The sequence below is a fragment of the Tenrec ecaudatus genome, chromosome 13, assembly GCF_050624435.1.
Source record: "Tenrec ecaudatus isolate mTenEca1 chromosome 13, mTenEca1.hap1, whole genome shotgun sequence".
Lineage (NCBI taxonomy): Eukaryota > Metazoa > Chordata > Mammalia > Afrosoricida > Tenrecidae > Tenrec > Tenrec ecaudatus.
The window spans coordinates 42,221,091-42,243,809 of record NC_134542.1 but is presented as its reverse complement, the minus strand read 5'-3'; the positions used below and the strand labels follow the sequence as shown (position 1 = coordinate 42,243,809).

The 22,719-nt window shown below is 45.8% G+C and overlaps 1 protein-coding gene across 3 annotated transcripts in view; it reads right to left on the bottom strand.

Annotated features, from left to right (window-relative positions):
* Positions 1-658: 658 nt before the first annotated feature.
* The window catches only part of ANKRD44 (ankyrin repeat domain 44), a 352,825-nt gene continuing 330,764 nt past the window's right edge, over positions 659-22,719 (bottom strand). Inside the window, exons 21-28 of one of the 3 annotated variants that reach the window (XM_075529200.1) lie at positions 21,207-21,423; positions 14,520-14,607; positions 13,455-13,538; positions 11,400-11,545; positions 10,704-10,786; positions 7,751-7,833; positions 6,235-6,326; positions 659-3,785 (exon numbers count right to left, since the gene is read on the bottom strand). In XM_075529200.1, coding sequence (XP_075385315.1) covers positions 3,538-3,785; positions 6,235-6,326; positions 7,751-7,833; positions 10,704-10,786; positions 11,400-11,545; positions 13,455-13,538; positions 14,520-14,607; positions 21,207-21,423 — 1,041 coding nt within the window. In that variant the 3' untranslated portion in view covers positions 659-3,537. Of the gene's footprint in view, positions 3,786-5,071; positions 5,803-6,234; positions 6,327-7,750; positions 7,834-10,703; positions 10,787-11,399; positions 11,546-13,454; positions 13,539-14,519; positions 14,608-21,206; positions 21,424-22,719 lie in introns of those variants that run through there. The other 2 variants (XM_075529203.1, XM_075529202.1) reach the window with 2 other exon arrangements.

The window sequence follows — 22,719 nt, the reverse complement described above, 5'->3', positions numbered from 1 at the left end:
TCTGGTTTCTAGTTCCGTAAGAATAACGCATCGGAACACTGCAAAAGCAAACATACTTCCTATAGAAAACTGGAGCATACTCATTCTCATTTCAAAGCAGGGGAAGGGGAAAAAGACCCTTTGTACATTCAAAGAAAGTTTGAACTGAAACCCACGAGTATTATTTTGCTCTCGCAACATTCAAATGAAAAAAATTACAGAACATTCATTTGCAGAATATACATATATTAAAAGGCACTCTAACTTCATATTACAAGACCAGAAAAAATGGGACGACTTCTTCAACCAGTTCGACAGATAAGCAAACGGAGTTGCTCACCAGTACAAAGAATCGCGAGGACAGCAAACCCTTATGACGTTCTTGTTCTAATTGAATATGATGATAAACCAAGCCAGCGCTTACTGCTCCGAGTACCAAACATACTGCGGTGCCCTTTCAGTTGTGATAAATAGAAAGAAATCCCCTGAGCGAGATCCTGTGGAATCATAGCAGATTTTAGGCAATGTGGAGATAACGATACATTTACCAAAGATCCTGGCGACTAGGTAAGCGCAACGAACCGTGATCCCTGTGTCGGGGTTAAAATACAGGCTCAGAACAACACCTCAGAGTAACAGCGTTGGACAACGAAACCTCAATTTAAAATGACGTTTTCTGGTTTGCCTTCCCTCAGAAAACTATATTGCAAACATAATTTTATCCCTAAGAGTCAGCTTTGAAAAACACAAAAATGATCGTTTTTATTTCTTTTTTTTTTCCAGGCAGGAAAAACCAAGCGAACAACAAACCACCTGGTATTGGGGGAAAGAGACAGAGCACTTCAGTGAACCGTTCATTGGCTCTAGGCGTGCATTTTGTTCCTTTGTCCTCCTCCGATCAGTGACGGAGCGGGGGCAGTCAGGCTGCCTCTCCGCGGAGACAATGTCGCATGATCAGTCCCTGCGTTCCTTGCCGCCACGGCCCTTGTGCCCTCTGCTACTCTGCAGGGAAAGACACGTGACCGCAGTTTCGCCACGAAAGCAGGCATTTCATCGCCTGTCTGAAAATGCCACCCGAGCAAGAGTCCCCGTCACCGCATGAGATCATGTTTCTTCAACCTTTGCAGTGTGTTGGTAAACGGGAAAGACATTATTGCTTGCTAGCGATTTGTCCACCAAAAGCAAACAGTGAGGCAGAGGCGAGGGGAGGGGCACCCACCACTGTGGGTTCAAAACACAAGGTGGGCCACTTTCAAAGAAAATTCAGTGACATCGATACCAATTCGGTAAGTCCTTTGAACAAAGTCTTTCATCTGTGAAGAGTGCAGCCGAGGGTTTCATTAAATTCAGAGTAAAGTCCTGTACAGTTAGATGAAAATATAATAACAGCATCTGTATGTGATCCAGATGTGCTAGGACACTGTTGCTGGAAAGTATCTCACATGTACTATAAAATTGAAACTTCCAGGGTGAGCTGGAACTGGTTACAAAATATCAGCACACACTGCCCTCTCCCCGCCCCTCTTTCCTGTCTCTTCGTGGAGTGGAAACCCACCCTCCAGCAGGTCATGCTCCGGTCTCCTCAGTCCATGGACCAACACACTTGCCACGGTTTCCTATGGGCCTGCTGGCGAGCTGAGATGCTCCGCTCTGGTACTCGGGATTATTTCTGTCTTTCTTCTGGGCCACGTCAGGACCGATGTGCTTCGACAGTCCAGCTTTCATAGTAGCGAAGAACATATACACCGAGAGGTCTTGTCACCTTTCAGCTAGATGCAGAGTGGGTTGTGAGCATCTTGATCTTGAATTCCTTTTCCAAGGGATCGTCTGGCAAGTCTAGCGGCGGCCATGCCTGGGCTTGGTCCCAGGACTCCTGGCTAGCCACGGGCTGTGTGTTTTTTCTGCTTTTGTTACTGTTGTCGTGTTATTCCAAATACGACACGTGGCCATTAAAACAGAACAAACAATGGATGGTTTTTCCCTCGGTGTTCTGTTTGCTTCATTTCAAGTAAATATGCACACATTAATATCACGAGCATATGAACAGTTCCCTCATTTGGCAAAAGACCCACGATAATAAGAATAAACCGCGGTCAACCCTTCATCCGTTACAGATGTCCGACCTTCAACGCGAACGCTGCATTGTGAGAAACAGAAGACACGACGAAGCCTGCTACACAAAAGCGACGACAGTTTTAACTCCAGAGCAAAGCTACTTCATTTCTCACTTCCACTTTGAAGGGAAAACAAAACAAAAAACAAACAGCAACTTTAAATCGTCCGTTTTCCACTGCAGCATGTTGGTCCTCAGGTCGAGCTGGTTGATGAAACAGGTATATACATGCACACACGTATGTGTGCGCGTGGACGTGCATCCCTTTAAAGAGTCTCATTCTTCTTTGTGTGCCGCAGCTCCACGCGCAGACCAGGGCCCATTGGACCTAGAAGCTTGGGCAGAGGGGCGGACACAGGATTCACTATGCTGACCTCATCACCAAACACGTGGCAGCTGGCTGTCCGTCCCACGGCACCCAGGGCTGGTTCCCGCTTCTGCTTTCCTGGGCCCCTTTTGGCAGCCGCGCTGTCATGACCTTGACTGGGAATCACATTCAACTCCCTGCTCTGGCTTCATCCTATGTGAAATGGTCTCATCACAGAGCTGATGAAAAATGCAGTGGTCCTGATGTTTTCATAACGTTAGTATTTTTATGTAAGGATGAACTTATAAAGGTAGTTCCATTTTAACTTTGCATACTGTCTCAAAAGTTTTGGGACAATGCCATGTTCACCTAAAATGTTAGTAAATGGAGAGACTTGGATTCAATTCATGGGGGCCAAATGAGTCACAAGCTTGCTACAGGGAGCACTGGGTGCCCTACGTGTGTGTGTGTGTGTGTGTGTGTTTTAATTTTTAAAAAAGCCATTTCAATCTTTAAAATTCATCCTCGGAAAGAAGTTCTGGATATTTAAGTGCCTATTACAGAGAGGATATAAATAATTGGGCTCCCTTAAAAAACAGATGATTACAGGTATTATTTCTGGAGATGAATACCTTTCCCTTTGGCATCTAGTGATGAAGCAAACAGCTGAGTGAGGAGAGATTTGTGCATTTCCTAGCCAACCCTTCCTTCCCCTCCCAGGGGCCATGCACGTCACATTGACAGACTTTTGAGAATCCACTGCTGAGTGAGCGCAGGAAAAATAAGACCAAGAATCCTGTATCGAGAACAACAACCTCCCTTGGCATCCTCCCCAAAGGAAAAAGAACTAAATCATTTTTCATCCCTTATTCAAAATGAGAGGTAGACTTACACAGAAGTACCTTAGAGCGTAGGAAAACTTGGGGGCGGGGAAAAAGAAGCAAAATCAGGGCCCCACTTTGTGAATACTTCCCTCCACAGCACAGCTGCCTCCCTTTGGTTGAATTAATTCCTTCTTTACAGGCCTCTCGAAGGAAGCTCGGCCCCCGTAAAACTTGACCACTACAGAATCTTGACATTCACGCTTCGGTCCCTTCCTCCAACACGGTGGCTCAAGGAAAAGTTTTACAGTCCAAAGTCAAAATGTCTCCGAATCGGAATCATTTTCGTTGAACCCATCCTCCGGGCCTATGTTGTTACTGCACAGACTGACCATGCTACCCAGATTGGAGAGGGGTGTCCTGCTCAAATGGTCTTTTTTAAAACAAATGAAGTTGACGGCCGTCATTGTACTGGAAGGAGAAAAAGGCATCATGGTAGCCAAAATGAGGGCCAGGCAGTCAGCCACGTCTTTGTTAGGAGCACAAGCCAGGGCCGGGGTCTGACCTGGGCGTAAACGCAGACAAGGCAGTGGTTAGTACCGGGCATCCAGAGGCGGTGTGAGCATTCCACAATACATCTCGTCTGACCCCACAAGCAGAGATGTATGGCGAGTTAACATCATGCCAGGCAGGAGGAGGGGTTACTTTGGACAAGGCATGCTGGGGATAAGGCTGGACAGGGAAGGAGGCGTTTGAGGGCGGTGTGACTGCAGCAAGTACTATATTATCTGAAGTTAGGCAGGGTTCCAGCCTTACCTAAGGGACAGGAACACGAGGGGCAGGACATGATCACACACACACACGCACACATACACACACACAGCTACAGGACAACTAGGACGAATGCTCCCACTCGTGAGCGCACACACCATGAGCCTTGGCCGTGGCCCGCAGGAAGGGCTCTCATTCTGAGAACAATGAATTTTCAAGTGTAGGCAATCACATGTCAGATCAGAAACGATATTTGGACTTAGATGTCTGGCCAAATGGCTGGTGCCCTGGTGCAACTTCGAATATACTTATGTAACATTTTGCTGCCGACCGTGGGGCCGACGCATGTCCTGGGGCATACTGCTTTGGCTTTCCTCTGTTGAACGAGGCGGAGAGCGGCCATCTATCTCTCCATGAAGTACCATAAAGGACCTCTCCCAGGAGCCCGTGGAAAGGTGGAAGTGAGAGGCAGTGGTTAACTGGCTGCCGAAGAACCGGATGGCTTGAGTAGACCAGGCAGAGGGAGGAGGCACTGGGGACCTGTGGTTGGAAATTTACTATCTTTTAGGAAAACATTAACAGAAATACTTTTAGCTCGAGCCACCTCACCAAGAGCCGTGAAATGCTCACTGTAACAGATATGGAGAAGCGAGCGGGTAGGCGTGCCACGGTGTGGGCTGTCACCCTTGACAGAGAGCCCGGGCGGTCGTTTCCCAGGAGGAAACTGGCTCCACAGAAGGTCCGGTGCTCTGAGGAGTGGGGTCATTTAATCATGGGCCTATCTAACCTTGGGGACTCCTCGCTGCCAAGCTCCCCCGTGACAACGAGCCACTCGGGAAATCACTCTGAGGAAGCGGCTTAAGAAGACGCAGTGCTTTGGTGTCAGCGCTGACAAGACTGTTTTTGTTGCTGTTGTTTTCTCACGCTGTTAACAGATTATTCTTTTTTTTTTTCTGGACTGAGAACAAACAGGAGGGAGCAAGTGTCTTCCCACTGCATTCCACAGGACAGACCTGAGGACTGAGGTCTATCCAGAGTAGGCCTGAATATTCCCAGGCCTTCAGACCCTGTCACAGCACCCCTGGCTCTCCCTACTAAGGACGCTCTCCGCTGGCCAGGCCTCAGCTGCAGCAAAGGTGTAGCTGGGAAGGGAAAAATCAGTGGACTCTGGTCCTTTTTTGGTGATTTCAGAGAAAACTGTGGGTCCCTGCATGCCAACCCTGAAGTATACGTGGTGATAAAGAGCGTGGGGGAAGAGGGGGTGGGGAAACCAAGGGGACGGAATAATCGAGAGGGCTCTGCTCTTCCTAAGCGAGTCTGGTTGGGGACAGAGCAGGGCACATGCTTGGGACAAATGGGCTACAAAACCAAAAACTAGCCAGGGTTCGCTAATGATGTCAGTACGGCTGCTTACTTCTCAGAAATAGGGACGAGCTGCTAATTCCAATACCTGTAATAAGCAGTTAATTGAGTTATGTTAATACATTTTATTATAATGACTCATGAATCGCCACAATCAATGCCACATTGAAAAAATTTACTTAACTCATAAATATCCAGAAGTTCCTCTTTTGCTCCCCAAGGGTTAATAGGCATTGCGCTTGAACTGGTGGTGTAATGCAATTCCACCGCTCATTAGCTCTCATAACTTCTTAGGAAGCAGAATGGAAAGCTTCTGCTAAAAGTTCATTCAATTAGGAGGGGGGCATTATGCAGATGAGGAGAAGCATTCAAGCCTGGATATTCATTCGGAAATTTTCCTCTTGTTCCCCAAATTTCCACGCTGGGAACATGTGTTCTGGATGGAGCCACTAAAATAATCATAGTAATAGGTTTGATCTCAGAATGAACGGAAACAAACTCAATGAGCAGAGTTTTTATTTGTGCCCTAAAACATCACTAATGACACGGGTGCTCCCTAACTCTTCAGTGTGTGAGTTAGAATTTTGAATGCCAACATTTTGTGGGTGTGTCTTAAACAGTTTAGACTACCACGCCGAAGAGTTAGAGACCGACAGACACTGCATGCAAAGTGGACAGCACTGGTGGGCTACAGGTAGGTGGACTACGCGTTTTACAAAAAGACAGACAGGACAGATTCGCCTCGTTTGATTCCTTACACACGTGGCGCTTCCAAAGGGGAGCGGCTTCGCACTGCCTTTATAACTGGCGCCTAGCTTTCTCATTTTACGTGGGCGTCCGCCAGTACAGGGGAGGAATTTGGGGTGACTTTTTCCACTTACCATTTTCATCGACAGCAAGAACGCACGCCCCTTTGGCTAGCAGCTCCTCGACGACCATCTTCAAGCCATGGCGCGCTGCAATGTGCAGGGGTCTGTAAGACACGGCACCAAGTGTCAGCGGCCGCCCATGTTTCCCCAAGCGTGCGCCACTTTTATGAACCCACAGCCTTCCAAGACAAAGGGCTTGCGGATCGATTAATAAAATCCAACTATTTTCACTTAAACAAAGAACAAAAAAGACACTTGTGGACCAGACCGTTCCAGGTGTTAATGATCCAACGGTGCCTTCAAGGTTGGCCCCGACTCCTCCGCAGGTTTTACAAATAATCTGCCTCTCAAACACCTTCACGACGGTTTACGTGAAGGCAGAGGAAGCGCTCAAACTCAGGTGTGTTTTGTGTAAGGTTCACCACGTGCCCCCTGCCCCCGCCCATAGTGCCTATTATGGCATTTGATTCAGTGTTTCCCACAAATCATGTGACTTGCATAAGTCATCAATGTCGCTTACACAAATCAGCTCAAAGTTTGGTTATTACTAAGTGCGCCCAGATAGTTTTACCAAATTTATAAAACCTCAAAGAATCATGTCAAATTCAGCAAATGCTGCTATATAAGGGTTTGGACTTTCGAGTAGGAAAAATATTTATAATAAATGCTCTATTTTTGGAGAGGAAAAAAAAAGAAAATTGAGGAGCTGATTGCAAGAGCCCAAGCAGAAAGCAAATGTTTTGAGAATGATGAGGGCAATGAATGTGTAAGTGTGCTTGACACAATTGATGTATGTGCGGACTGTGATGAGTCCAATAAAATTATTTTTAAAATAAATAAAAGCCCTATTTAAAAAAATAAAAGCCCTAATATTTCTCTGCCCTTAAAGCAAATGCACAGATAATTTCTTAAAATAGAAAATGAAGCAGCTTTTGGGTCTTTTGCACTGAGAGTCACACTGAATTATATTGAAATGGATTTAAGACAAATAGCTTAGAAACTTTTCAAGAGTATTCTGGGAGCTTGTTTTTCAAAACTGTCCTTTCACAGTGAGAAAGTTAAGGGGACTTCAGAGAGTCTGTGGGAAAAGTCCACTATCATTGAATTCCATTTCCCCATAAAGTGTTGGAAGCCCCCGAGGGAATCATGCTGATAATATAAGGGCTTCAGTCAGTTCATGGAGCTAAACGGTAATGGTGGTTTTCCATCGCCTTTTGGAACCCCCTCTGTACATTTGTACAGTTTCCCCAAACATGGCAGGCCATGACATAACAGTGTGCTGGAAATCTCAGTACATAGAACGGGCCTCGCAAAGCCTGTGGTCGCATACAGGTGAAGGTCAGTGAGTCAGGAAGGCCAGGGCTTGGCCAGCATCATGGATCGCAGCGCAGGCTTCGTGAGTGTGGGGCCAGGACCGCGTCTTCCCCACCGCGTCCCCGCACTAGCTGGGGGACGAGCAGGCTCGTAGGGGCTGTTGCATCCCCGCCTGAATCTGGGTTTGCGTCGGACTTTAGACATGGACACTTACGTCTGCAGTGCGTTGTTTTTTGCATTAATAAGGCTCTCATCTTGGATCTTCTCAAGTATTAACAAGGCACATTTTTCATGACCCTAATAAAGAAAAAGAGTGATAAGACACAGGCAAGTTCCTGGAAATAAAAAAATAAATGACTCCATTATGCTTTCACTGGAAAACGGATTTCCTTTGCCGGAACACATTCTGTGAGGCTATTTTTCAAGTGCGCTTTTTTCTTCTGGAAAACCAGTGGTGAAAGGGTCACGTAAACGCTCAGATTCTGATGAAGCGTTTATGGTCAGACCACACTAGGACTTTGGTCTAAAATATCACTATTTCTAAGGTAATGGTTACCATGAACGTCACGGGGGGCTGAGGCAGGTGGCATTGCAGCTGGAATGAAGAGCCTCCTCTAAAGCAGCGGTTCTCAGCCTTCCTCACACCACAACCCTTCATACAGTTCCTCATGTGGTGGGGACCCCCAACCATAAAATTATTTTTGTTGCTACTTCATAACTTTAATTTTGCTACTCTTATGAATCATCATGTAAATATCCGATATGCAGAACAGATTTTCATTGCTACAAATTGAACATAATTAAAGCATAGTGATTAATCATAAAACAATAGGTAATTATATATCGTGAAATATTTATGTGTTTTCTGGTGGTCTTAGGCGGTCCTTATGAAAGGGTCGTTCGACTCCCAAAGGGGTCGTGACCCACAGGCTGAGAACCACTGCTCTAAATCCGTCCCCATTATCTTCAAACCAGTGGACTGTCCCAGTTCCTCCCCCAAGCCCTACGCGACCACCTAGCTCAGTGATCTCCCTGTCCTTAAACTGCTTCTTCCCATCGTGCCTTCGCTCCTCACCCTTGACAGCCCATCGAGAGAGGCCACTTCAGGAAAGCCTGCCCTCTGCTTCCCTCCCATTCAGGAGGGTCTCTATGGAAACACTTTAGACTGCCCTATTACAGGATGACAGCAAAGTGCCGGCTGTTCAATGTGTGGTCCACAGAGCGACTGTCCCAGAGCCGCCCAGGAGCAGGTCAGGAATACACTCTCTGGCTGTCCCCAAGACAGAACTAAACAGAGTCACCTTTTTGCACGATCCGCAGGGGACTGCTTTGCACATTAAATTTGAAAAGCAAGGCACTAAATAAACCTTGATGTGAAACTCCCGAAACTGAGCCCTCCGTGTGGGTCCCACAGAGTCCCTGAAGGATCAAGTGAGAAAATACAACCAGGGAAAGGAAGGGTTGAGATTCCTTGTGGCTCTGATAGCATCTGCTACCCCAAGGGTACTGTAATGCACCATCGCACTGCTGTCACCCGGCCTCTACCCACAGGGCGACGCTTAAGGGAGACCCTTATTCCATCTGTAGACATCTCTGCTGGATGCACTGCTGAGGGAGCAGAAGCGGTAGTACCTTAAAAGAGGGCAGCTTGGGTTGTAAATGTCTATCTCCTTCTCGCTGCCTCCAGCGGCCCTAACGACAGAGTAGAACTGCCCCAGTGGGTTGCTGACACGGCAACCCTTGCTGGGAGTAAAAAGCCTCATCTTTTGCCTATGTCAACAGGACCCTCTGGGTTATATTCTTAGATGCAATAATTCCATGCCTAGAAATTTATTTTAAAAGAATGACCAAGATTAAAAAAAAATTCTCTGCAATAGGCATTATTCATAGTAGATGATCTTTAGAAATAAGATCTATTTTAAAAGTAGTCAGTGAGCAAATGAATGATGACACATTCCCAAAGTAGAATGCTGTACATCTCGTTAAACCTCATAGAAGTCAGCATCTCAAGGAAGATAGCCACGATGTATGGTTTCATGGCTAAAGCAGGTTATAGATCAGTATGATCTCAGTTTTGCAAGATCCTATGTTTATATATCGTGTCTGCTTTATGGAAGCAGGAACCTTGAGTTACGTGACCACACTGCTATAAAGAAATGCATTTTTAGCATTGAGCTCTATACCAGGAAAAAAAAAAGCAGGCAGGTAGAAATGCCTATGGCTGCATTCATTCGCCTTGAGCAGACTTTGTGGTTATTGGTGCTATTCTAGTGTCTTCGAATGGAAGGAAAAAAAAGTGAAACTGTCTGTTTTGGAAGACATACTAATAAGGTCCCAGCCTGTGTTTAAGGAGCCCTGGTGGCTTAGTGGTTAAATGTTGGTCTGTTATCATCAAAGTCAGCAGTTTGAAACCACCAGCCACTCCTTGGGAGAAACTAGAGGCTTTCTACTCCTCAAATGAGTCCGTCTCGTAAACCCACGGGGGCAGCTCACAGGGGCAGCCAGCTCCTCGAGGATCAACATGCGTCAGCACCGGCTCTGTGCCTGCTGTGGCTGTTGGGTGCCAGTGAGTCAGCTCTGACCCACAGTGATCCTGGGCACGAGAACGAAACGCTGTCTGGCGCTACGCCACCCTCACAACTGTTCCCATGCCCGAGCCCATTGACGGCTCTATGGTACTGAGTTTGGTTTGGTTTCGTTGGTGGTACTGTTGGTTAAGTGTTGAATTACTAAGTGCAAGGTCAGCAGTTCAAAACCACCAGCTGCTCCACCGGGGGAAAAAAAGGCTATTTGCTCCCACAAAGATTCACGGACCCAGAAGCCCTGTATAGGGAGGCTGTGAGTCAAAAACGAGGTGATGGCATTGGGCTTTTAGGGAACTTGTGTTTGAAATCAAAACAGCACTGCCACCTGGCAATACCCCCAAAGACAGTACCAAGACAGACCGCTGCAAAGATTCCATGAGGCCAATGTCTTAGAAGGCACACCGACATGGAGCCCTGGGTGCGTCTGCTGTTTTTCAGTCTCTTCCTAGGCAACAACATGTTGGGATATGTATGCCTTCATTGAGAGCCACGAGCCACACCTTTGACATAAAAAGACCTTACTTAAGAGGTATTACTATGAAAACAACATCAACCAACAGTGTCTTAAGTTCCTTTACCTACTTTACTACTAGCCAAGTGTAAGGGCGTATTCAAGTCTTTATCCTGTACAGTCAGGTCAGCCTGGGCACTGTTCACCAAAATATCTACAGGAAAACACCAACAACAAAGGGTTAGTTACCTGGACCAGGTATCAATCACATTAGGCATTATGAAAATACGATTCCAAACGGTATCTTTCAATACGTACAGCTTACATAAATCATATTCCATTGTGCGTTTTTCTTTTTAAGGGAGCAATTTAGTGCCCTATTTGGTACATCTAAATAAAGCCTCTGTCCCCATTATATCCACTTAAAATGACTCTTTGCTTTGTCAAGACTGAGAGGTTTTACTGTAGAAAGGCTGGTTTATTTTCACAAGGCTCACCAATAGTCAAGTAACAGGAGAGTGAAGATAACCGAGTCAGGTGGCCTGTGTAGCACTGCCAGCCGCCTTTCTTGGGGAAATGGGGGTAACACCAAGAGCAGTTACATAAGCACTTGGCTGAGAACTGAAAGGGAAATGGAGAATCCATCGCCTGCTCCGCTTTGGCCTCCGGAGGACTCGCCGCGGTAAAAACCCCACGGGCAGTTCTACTCTGTCCTGGGGGGCCCCGGGAGTTGGTTTTCCTACCAAGCGAACAGCATTGCATTTCTGGATTCCATGCAGTTTGGATTCTGGGGTGGGTACGACTGCCAAGTCCGCATGGGTACCTACCCACAGCGCCGGCCTGCCCGTGCTCCGCCGCCGTCATCAGTGCTGTCCTCCCCGAATTGTCCGCTGCGTTCACAGGGGCGTTGTATCTCAAAAGCAGCTGCAGGCACGCCACGTGGTCGGCAAAGGCTGCTGCGTGCAGGGGGGTCCTTGAGGATGGAGAACCGGAGCATTTTAGTCTCCTGTCAGTGCGGTGCTCCTGCTCTCAGCACCACACGCAGGGGGTGGTCCTGAGCATTGATCACAGCTTGGTTTATAGGGATAATGATCGAAAATCCCACTGAGGCCCACACAGGCGTGAGCGCCAAGGTATCCCTGTGTGAATGGTGCCCTCTAGATGGGGAATGTGTGCATGCCTCTACGCTGACCCTGGTCCTAGATTGGGCATCTCTAAAAGCAGCAGTTGCCCCGGTGACTGGATTCATGGTGACATCAAGGTGCATCACAGCAGTTTCCAATGGCAGGCTTTTAAAAAAAAAATAGATCACCAGGCCTTTCTTCCACGTCCCTGTGGGTGAGTTTGGCCCTCTAGCCTTCTGTTTAGCCACTGAGTGCGCTAATTGTTTGCATGGACCAAGGAACTCCTTGCCATCTCTATCATCTAGGGATCTTTATTTTTCTGATTAAAAAATATATTTCTGTGATCGACAATTTCAGTTTCTCCTAACCAGCCCGTGCTTCGATTTTTTCTCTACACCGCATGCCATGTCTGATACTGGTTCCTAGGCCTCTTAACGCGCACAATATGCACACACCAGGTCCTTTCCTTCAAAGGATTTTCGTCAGGATAATCCTTTAATCGTCACCAGTCACTCCCTGCTCATCTCTAATACCTTCAATTAGAAACCCCCTCAGAAGTTAAGCCTTTAATTATAGATAACTGACTATTTGCACGTTTAAAAAGAGAAAACCCATATCATCTAATGTGGATGTTTGATTTCCTTGAGAAGATAATCAGTCATTAGCTATGAAAGTGAAAAACTATTCAACTTGGATCAGGCAATTTCACTTCTGTAGCTCCTGGTTGATGCAATGAACACATGCAGCAGTTACCCAAAAGTTTGGAGGTTCAAGTTTACCCAGATCTGACTTGAAAGAAAGGCCTGGTAGTCTATCTACTTGAATAAAATCAGCCCCTAAGCACAGTTCTCCTCTAACACACGCAGGCTGCCATGAATCAGAATCAACCAGATGGCAACGGGTAGGCGGTAATGTCACTGCTAGGGCTCTCTCCCAGATATACTGATCGTGTGTACAGGCACATGTATGAGAGTGTTGCTGCACCCACTGTTTCCATAGCAAACGATTAAAAACAACCTGAATGCTCGTTGATAAAAGGCAGGCTGATGAAATTGTAGCATCTTCAGTGGAGCAATATGCAGTTTTAAGAAGACCGTGGTGCATCTATATGTTTGGTCTAAGACCGAGTAAGAGCAGTACATTTGCATAGACAGGAGGTGTGGGGCTTCAAACATTCGTGGAAAAATTCCATTATATTTTTATTCCATTTGTCCATGAATTTCTGAAGCTCCCTGTACTAAGATGAGATTGTTGTTGTTGTTAGGAGCCATTGAGTCAACTCTGACCCAGAGCAACCCCCTACACAGCAAAACGACCCCTGCACGGTCCCGCGCCATTCTCACAAGCGTTCCTGTGCCCGAGCCCATTGTTGCTGCCCCTGCTGTCAACCCAGCTCCTCGGGAGTCCTCGTCCTCCCACTGTCCCTCCACTTTACCAAGCGTGAAGCCCTTCGCCTGACAATAGGCCCAAAGCACGTAAGACGAAGCCTTGTCATCCTTGCTTCTACGGAGGACTCTGATCTTACATTTTCTTTTCTTTCTTTTATGAAACAGAAAACGTTTGAGGCTCGGAATGCTGGGCCAGGAGGGCAAGGTCCCTTAATTTTACACCCTTTTCAATCCTTCATTTCAAAGCCACACCCACGTATATTGCTTTTTCAATGAAAAGACTATTGGCTGTACATGGGGCGAGGCGGCAGCCACAAAGCAGAGGCTTGGATTCCTCCAGAAACAGGTCTGCTACCTTGAGTTCACTCACCGTCCTTTGTCATCTCTACAGCTGACGATGCTGGAATCGATGGTGCCGAGGAGCAGGGACGCACAGCTCTCATGATCATTTATTCTGAAGTGAAAGCGGATTGTAAGTTTAAAAAGTCCCCCTTTGTTAAAAATGTCCCTACCCCCTCCCATCCTGCTGTCCTATGCACACTGTATATGTAACCGTCTGATGCATTTTAAAAACTCTGATGCATAACATCTGTGGCCCATTGATTCCATCGCAAACACTCTTTAGAAACCCAGGTTGACTCAGACCATAGTCCAGGGGCCCTGCCCGGGGTTCTGGGACTATGAAAGACAGGAGTCCTTCCCATTTCTCACCACAGCCTCAAGGACATTGCCCTGGAGACAGGGCAAAGACAAGCCACCCTGGACCTTTGTGCCTCAGGTGGACTGTGGAACCTCAGTGAACCTGAGCTGGCAGGTGCCAGGTGACCACAGATTCCAGGTGACCTTGCTTCACATGCTGGCCATGCAAGTTACTGATTTACAGTTACTGAGCATGCTAAGCAATAAGGAGTGGCTTCCGCTCCCACAGGTCCAACACAGAATGTGCTGAACAAGGACTCATAGTATGAGACTGGAGGGAAAAAAATCACATTTACTAAAAAGGGCTACCAAAGGATGAAGAAGGGGGCATTGGGATCTATGGAGTCTTCCTGGCCTCAGCACATCTTTCAAATCATCCACAGGCTTTTTTCTCTTAACCTGACTTCGTTGAAGGAGCCAGACACGTGCAGACACCTGTGCGGCACGTCCGAGCCAGAACTTGCTCGTCACCCTTGTGTGAGGTGTGTCTTAGCCCACCCCTGCACCCTGGGGCCTCTGTCACCTCCGAGCGATGGCACTCTGAGGAGAGCTCCTGGGAAATCATCAACATTAGGGACCAAGCTTTGCTATCCGAGCTATTTGTCTTGAGCGGCAAGATGGAATATATTGGTCTTATCTGTAATCGAAATGCTTTTCCCGTCCCTAAAAGGCAATTTCTGCAGGGCTTGTTAAAGAACCGAAAGCGGCACCAGTAACACCCAGCATCTCTACTTACATGGCACAGTGCAGAGGAGTAAAGGGATTACCCATAAACGTGCGAAAACATTTTTGCTCCAAGAGTACCTCGAGACAGCTTTCATTACCTGCAAGGAATCAAAAGAATTTATGGAGTTTCTAAGAAAGAAGCTTTGATCAATCCATTGTTTTATTTTTAGTGGTTATTTTACATCCTAAATTCTGGCTTATGAATTTTCCCTGAAGTGGCTGAATGTTCATTCTTCATCGACTAAAATATATAAAATGCCAAAGTGTTATTAACTAGGCTCACAGGGGTTCTGAGACACAGCGAGCGCATAAAGCAGGGAGGCCACATGGTCTGGTGGAGGGAGAGAACAGAAACCACATTTGCAAGCGGCATCGATTCCTAATCATACTTAGCCCTTAATAGATTTTTAAAAAGCCTAGCAGAGGCATGCCTCAGTGTTTCCTTATTTACTTTCACCTGGACAAGCAGCTTTACTTACAATTACGTACCCTGGCCAGATGAGGGGCCCTGCTGGCCTAATGGTCTATGGCTTGCCACTAACTCAAAGGTCAGTGGTTCAAATCCAATAGCTGCTCCCTCGGAGAAAGAAGTAGCATCTGCTTCCATAAAACAGCTTTGGAAGCTCTATGGGGGTAGGTTCTACCCTATTCTTCAGGGTTGCTATGAGTCGTCATCAACTCAACAGCCATGACCTTGGTCTTTTCTGCTGTCAAACATCGAGGAGATGTGACTGATAGAAAGCAGTGTCCGACACAGTTCAGGCAAAAAAACTTGAAATGTTGTGAATGGCCCGTTCACAGTGCCTAGAATACCGTAGGCTCCAAACATCTTTTGAATGAATGAATGACGAATTCTTTGCAATAAAGCGGAAGGTAATTTCCACATCAACAAAGTTTTGAATGCGCTAAGCCCCCGTCTGTCACTTCACTTGTCACGTGATTTGGGGCAACTTTCGTGGGATCTCTGAGGCAGGCGTGCTTTCCCACATGAAAAGGGACCTAGGCACCCCTGGCCTGCCCGTCTTACAAGCTGAGGGGATGCTTTCCTCACAGTCAAGGGACTTAAAGGTGATTTATAAAGTGCGTTCCAAAGAAAGGCATTACAATTTGTCTTTAGAATACAGGGTGTTGTCCTAGGACTTCTGTTTTTGGCTGTGCTCAGTGCTCAGTTAATCACAGTTCCCTTGGGATCTCTCTAGAACGGTGCCAGCGGGAAATTTTAAGTATTAAAAGTTGTGCATAAAAAAAAGAAAAGGTGGTCCCTAATAAAATGTAAAAAAAGAAAAGAGGAGAAAAAAATGATTAGGGCAAAGACTGTACAGATGTGCTTTATACAATTGATGTATGTATATGTATGAACTGTGATAAGAATTGTATGAGCCCCTAATAAATTGTTAAAATTAAAAAATAAATAAATAAATAAATAAATTTCTATACAAAAAAAAAAAGAAAAGGTGAAATTTCTCTGAAGAGGATTAAGAAGCATGTGAAGGTATGAATATAGAACATTCCTAATCTTAGGCAGCTCAGACAGTATCCAGCTACCTCCACTCCTCACTCACATGGTCCCAGGCTCCTCAGTGTCTGGAGCAGTATGACCGGCACCCCGACAAGGCCTAGCTAGGGCAGAAGCTACACATTCTATTCTCTGGGGACTGTATGAATTCCAACCTAAGGGTCTGTGTAGGTAGGACTGGGCGGTCCTTGCATTGCTTTCACTTCTTTCCAAATGCCCAATGAAAGGGATTCTGGGAAGATGGGAGAGGGCTGCTTTTCCTTCCCGGCTAGCAGCTGGTTAGGCCTAAAAACAGAGGGACATGTCCACCCAGCCACCCTCCCAAGGGAAGAGGATGCTAGCTGTGTTGAATTTGCCACCTGCCATGATAACAAAAACCTGCTGTGTCTTTGCAGCCCTGTCGGTTCTCTCCTGTCGGAGCTCTCGCACAGGCTGACCACAATGGGGGGTTGGGAGCCCAAGAAGTCCTGATGATGCAAGGTTAAGTGCTGAGCTGCCAACTGGAAGGTTGGTAGTTCAAACTCACCCAATGGCTCCATGGGGGCTCTCCCTGGGCATCTGTTTGGGTAAAGGTTTCACCTTAGAAAACCACAGGGGGAGTTCTACTTTGTTCCATGGGGTTGCTGTGAGTCGAACAGGGACTTCACAGCCCCTGACCACCCCTCCTCCCCAACCCTAGAGTTAGGGGAAGAAAACCTACAATCCTCTGATGACGGGGAATGAGGGAAACCAAGGTAAATGAGCAGAAAACCGCACTCTTATTTGAGGCAGACGCAATGGACTATAAAAGGATGTGATGAAACTGTGCTGACATGTCTTACACTGATTTCACTAAGCACACAGAAAACCTCTCTGCAAATAACAGTTGTAGTGTCTACATGTAAGAATTAACAAAAGACTTGCACATGTAAAAATAAAATGATAGAGGTAAAAATAGGGAGACATGTTCATATAATCTTTGGGTTGGGAGTAGGACATCTTCTTAAGCCAGGAAACCTAGATTTCCTAACAGAACAATCTGACAGATTCAACTACATAAAAGTTCAAGTTCTCCACATGGAAAAAGATAGCTCCCAACATTTGAGAAATGCTATACAACTCAATAGGAAAAACAACACAAAGCGGAAAACGGGGAAATGGATAGAAAAGGTAACACTCCAAGAGAAAATGCTAACAAGCAATAAATCAGGACTTGGACCTGATCAAGCTAGTCTGGCTCCCGGATGATAATTTGCATATGTATCCCAGAATCTACAGTTTAACAAGACCCCCAGGTGATTCTTAGAGAGTCCTATAGATCTTCATAAGAATCAGCAGGTGATCTTGTTGAACTACAGATTCTGATTCAATATGTTGAGGGTAGGGGTAGGGGTAGAAATGAGCCCTACTGGTGTGGTGGGTTACATGCTGCACTGCTAACTGCAAGATCAGCAGTTCGAAACCACTGTCTGCTCCTTGGGAGAAAGACAAGGCTTCTATCCCATAAAGAGTTAAAGTGTAGGCAGCCCACAGGGGCAGCTCTACTCTGACCCAGAGGGCTCCTAGGAGTCACGTGACAGTGAGGGAGGGGGTGGAAATGAACATTTTCAGCTGGGATTGAACTGGAATGCACTAGTTCAAAGAGCTGAAATAAATAGACTGCCAGGCAGGGAAATGCCAGTTAAAACAGTGATACACTTTTCAAATTGGCACAAACAAAAAGTTGCTATCGCTTTGGGGGCTGGCCAACATGTGGGAAAATAGTATTTTTATATGCATGTTTGGTGACATACAAAATTATGATACTTATTTATTAAAATCAAAGTTGTGATCATTTCACATCTAAGAATTCATTTGACAGAATTTAAAGGACCATAATATGAACAGATCTTCACTGTACCATGATTCATAACAGGAAAATCCTGGGAGCAATCTGAAGTTCATCAACTGGGATCTGGTTGAATACATTCCGATACATTTCTTTTATATATGTTGTTGCTAGGTGCTGTGGAGGCAGTTCCAACTCATAACAATCCCGGGTACAACACAATGAAGCGCACACACACACACAAGCATGAATAGATATACACATCTATACAGGCTTAGAAAGGGGTGAAGATGTGACCTCCTCCCTGGGAGATGGACGGCAGAGAAGAGGGGGAAGGGAGACTCCAGATAGGGCAAGATATGACAAAATAACAATCTATAAATTTATCAAGGGCTCATGAGGGAGGAGGGAGCGGTGAGGGAGGGGAATAAAAAAGAGGACCTGATGCAAAGGGCTTAAGTGGAGAGCAAATGCTTTGAAAATGATTAGGGCAAAGAATGTATAGATGTGCTTTATACAATTGATGTATGTATATGTATGGATTGTGATAAGAGTTGTATGAGCCCCTAATAAAATGTAAAAAAAAAGGGGGTGAGAGAAAATTCCATTATCTTTGAATTTCATCTTTCCATGCATGCATGTATTGTAAAAAAATACAACTTTAAAAAAGACCAGTCTATACATATATTGACTTGTAAGGATGTTACATGTCAATACATGTATGTTAACTAAACAACAACGAAAGAAAGCTAAACCAAACTTATATGACTATAGAGTGATATTTATTGTATTTATTTTTAAATGATGTATATATATTTATATTCATAAAGAGAAATATATGCATATAAATGTATGTGTATATAAATATATTAAGTGTAAATACATATTTGTTTATATAAATATATAAAGCACAAAAGATACTATGTGGAAGTGAAATTACTTGGTATGGCTCTTCTGTAAGTAATTGGGTGGGACATGCAAGTGGGGTGCTAGAAACGCTAATAAAGGAGACTGGGCAGTTGTGTAAGGAAGCTATTTCAGAAACAAGAAGAGAGAAAACCCAGTAGGAGCGAGAAAAAAGTGCACCAACGGAACCCATGTGAGCTCCCTGTCTGAAGTGGTAGAGGCAGCAGAGGCCGAAGCATTGGGACCAGGAGCCAGAGAGGCCCAGCAGCACTGACTCTGTGAGGGTGATTGGCAGGCCGCCTGGCCCAGGGAACAAGGCGAGGCCAAGGGCCACATCACTGAGAGGCTGAGGATCAGAGAGAAGATATTTCTGTCAATATGGCTAAGAAGAAGTGTGTAGACAAAATTGTATCCTTAACCTTTTGTTGGCTTCCCTTTAAACCCCATCCTTGTGAGTACTGTCTGTGAGTTCTGGGAGGCCATTGCAGTAAGTTACCAAACCCAGCAGAGAAGCAGAGTAGCCTGGGAGGGACAGTTGGTGTCACAACAGGGGAAAGGAGGACGCTGGGTGGAGTTCTGTTTGACCTCTGCCTTACGACCAACCGCGAGGTGAAGTCGCGATGGTGTGGAGCTGTAGCCGGAGGAGGTCACATGTGGCCCCCATGCCGTTTACTGAGACACAGACCAAACTAAATCAGAAAGTGGGATTGGATTTGGAGACTTAATTTTAATTACTTTAGACATTTCTGTGTTTTTAATTATCCTAATTAACATGTATTTCTTTTTTTGTTCAAAGAAGTAAACTCCTAAGTAACACATAAATCAAAATAAATGTGTGGATGAGACAAAAACAGAACTACTGAAAGACATATCATGTATCTGCTAGGAATCAGTTGCAGGGCCTGTGAATTGGTTCAGGTGGCTCTTCCAGCCAAGCTGCCTTTGCCGACACGGGCCTGGGAAGAAGGTGGGGGAAGATGCTGATGGGATTCATCTGTGCACACTTGTGAACAGGATTCACTGGCATGCCGTCCTGCGGCACATAAAATGAGCCGTCTGAGAAGCAGCAGGAGGGATCTCACTACCAGAAAGCGCCAGGAGGGTGTCCTCTGGGCCCTGCGGTCCCTGTATAGTGAACGTCCTGGATCCCGAAGGCAGCTGTGACATCAGGTGCATCAGCAGCTAAGCCGGGAGCAGAGCTGCAAACAGTGGTGGACTTCCCGCCCAAAGAGCAAGTAAAGCTGAGTGCTTCGCGGCAGGAGGCTGGCACGTAGAATGAGATGGGGAGCTGGGCTTGCTGCCTCAGGGCTGAGGCTGACAGAAGTGGGGTTCCTCTGGGCTCTTAATTTAGTAAGCTGGGCTTGGTGACCTCAGAGCTTGAGCTGAAGGACTTCGAGTTGAGGCTTGCAGTGGATGGCTGGGCCCTTGGGTATTTACTAGCAGCCCTGAAAAAACTCTGCTACACTTCTGGACGAACAACTCTATCCTGAGCATGTCTCACTTGCATTGCAGCCTGTTACATCCTCGAGTAAACCTTTTAACCATGTATTTTGTGTGGTCTGTGAGTTCTGTATAGTCATTGCAATGGATATTAGAACCTAGATATAAAAGTAGGGAATTCTAGTTAATATAACACATCAATTACAAGAGTCTATTACACTATATATAATACAGCATGAACACACATATATGTGAAATAAATAAATATATATATATATTCATTCCAAACCAAATAAATATATATATATATTCATTCCAAGCCAAACCCATTGCTGTTGAGAAGCCAACTCACAGGGCCCATAGGTGAGAGTGGAGCAGATCTACTGTGTTTTAGATACTGTAACCTTTACAGAAGTACGCTGTCTCACCTTTCTCTCCTGAGGTGACTAGTGGGGTTGAACTGCCAGCCTTTCAGTTAGCAGCCCAATGCTTACCCACTGTGCCAGCAGGCTGGCACTCTCTCTCTCTCTCACACACACACGAGCATACACACACATTCTGCATTATATATGATAGTTTATATACTATTATTTTGTAATATAAATAATACTATACACAACTTCACAAAGTTGATGGAAAACTCCATTATCTTTCCATTCCCCCATAAATGTTTAAGACCTCCTCATAATATATATATAATACTAATATTTCTATATAAAGAAGTGTGTATATATATGATATCGTTTCCTGAGCCATCCCTGCTTGTTCGTAAAGAGCAGAAGCGCTAGTGAAAATGGATTATATCTGTTAACCAGCAGGTCTAATTAACCATAATGTTACGAACAACTGGAAAGTGAACTTTGACTCAAGATCTTTCCTAAAACATGGAGGCCAGGAGAGAGAGGGGTTTTTCACAGAAGGCATGTTGGGTGTCGTGAGATTGGAAACTGCAGCCCAAGGATTTCTTCCGAGGTCTAATGGTCTGGCGGGCGGGAAGCGGTGGTGGGAACGCAAGGGCCAGCACTCACCATGGTAGCACGCCCAGTGCAGCGGTGTGTAGCCCTGCTTATCTTTGAAAGCAGAGTCCTCTTCGGAGAGGGCCATCTGCAGCAGCTCGCTCAGCCATGCCGCGTGCCCCCGAGCTGCGGCGTAGTGCAGGGGCGTCCTCCCCCTGGAGTCTTGACAGAGAACCGACACTTCCTGTTCCAGCAGCATTTGCACACACTCCTCATGGCCCGTCATAATCTAATGCACAGCAAGGAAAAACCCAAGACAAACCTCAGGTGAGCTGAAGACTCCGAAAGAGAGGCCGTCGGGGGAAGGAGGTTGGGTTTCTATTAGGCTCACAAGCGACTCCACCTTGCTTTAAAAAAGGACAATCCCATCAAGATCATCAAGGGAACGCCCGTGGGAAAAGATTTCGACTCTCCAAGTATGACCAAGTAAAGGGATCATGACGGCAGCAGAAACTACTGGTTTTAGGAATACATTCTGGTGACCCTGTTTATCAATCTTGGACCAGTCCGTTCTCTTCTTTCACTGCAATGGGAACAGGAATCCTGTCCTCAGCTGTGGCTGATGTCAAGGCTCCCAGCCAAGTGCCAGGAAAACACTGATGACATCACGACTTAGCGCTCCCCGTTTTTCCGTCGTCAGAATGGTCAACGCCATCCCCAAATAGTCTGCTTTTGTTTCATCTAGTTTATTTCACATGCCTTAAAAAACAGTTACACAGGTGCATGCAAAGGACTGTCCACAAGGATGCCCATCTCCGCATCATTTGTAACACAGAACCATGGCAAACGGTGTGACTACTCGACACGCAGAAACACTACAGTAAATGGCAACACATGCACATACTGGAGCCTGAAAACGATGGCACGGGGTGAACAACAGGAAAGGAGGCAGGGAGACAGCGGTCAGTGTGAGCATGACAAAAATAATTTATAATTTATCAAGGGTTCAAGAGGGGAGGGGGGAAGGGAAAATGAGGCACTGACACCAAGGGCTCAAGGAGAAAGAAAATGTTTTGAAAATGAGATTGGCAACCTATGTACAAAAGTGTTTGACACAGTGGATGGATGGATTGTGCCAAGAGCTGTAAGAGCCCCCAATAAAATGGTTACAAAAATAAAAAATAAATGGAAAATGACATGTTATATGTGCATGCTGTCCTTAGGGCCTCCCCGCCAGCTCTGACTTCTCCCAGCGACTCTCCATCTGAGGGTGAAGGATTGTAACAGAAAAGCAGAGGGCCAGATCTGCCCTGGCCTATAGAATTCCTGAGGTGTAATCAATTTGGTTCAACGAGACTGTTTTTCTTACCATATATACTTGTGTATAAGCCAAGGTTTTCAGCACATGTTTAATCCAGTTTTTGTGGTAAATTAGGTGCCTTGGCTGATATTCGGGTCGGCTTATACTCGAGTATATATGGTAATTATTCAATTTTAATGAAGTGTTTTATAAATGGGCAAAGTGTCAAAGAGTCTGCTTTCCATCAGGTTGAAATCTCGGCAAATGATGAAATTTTCTTCTCTT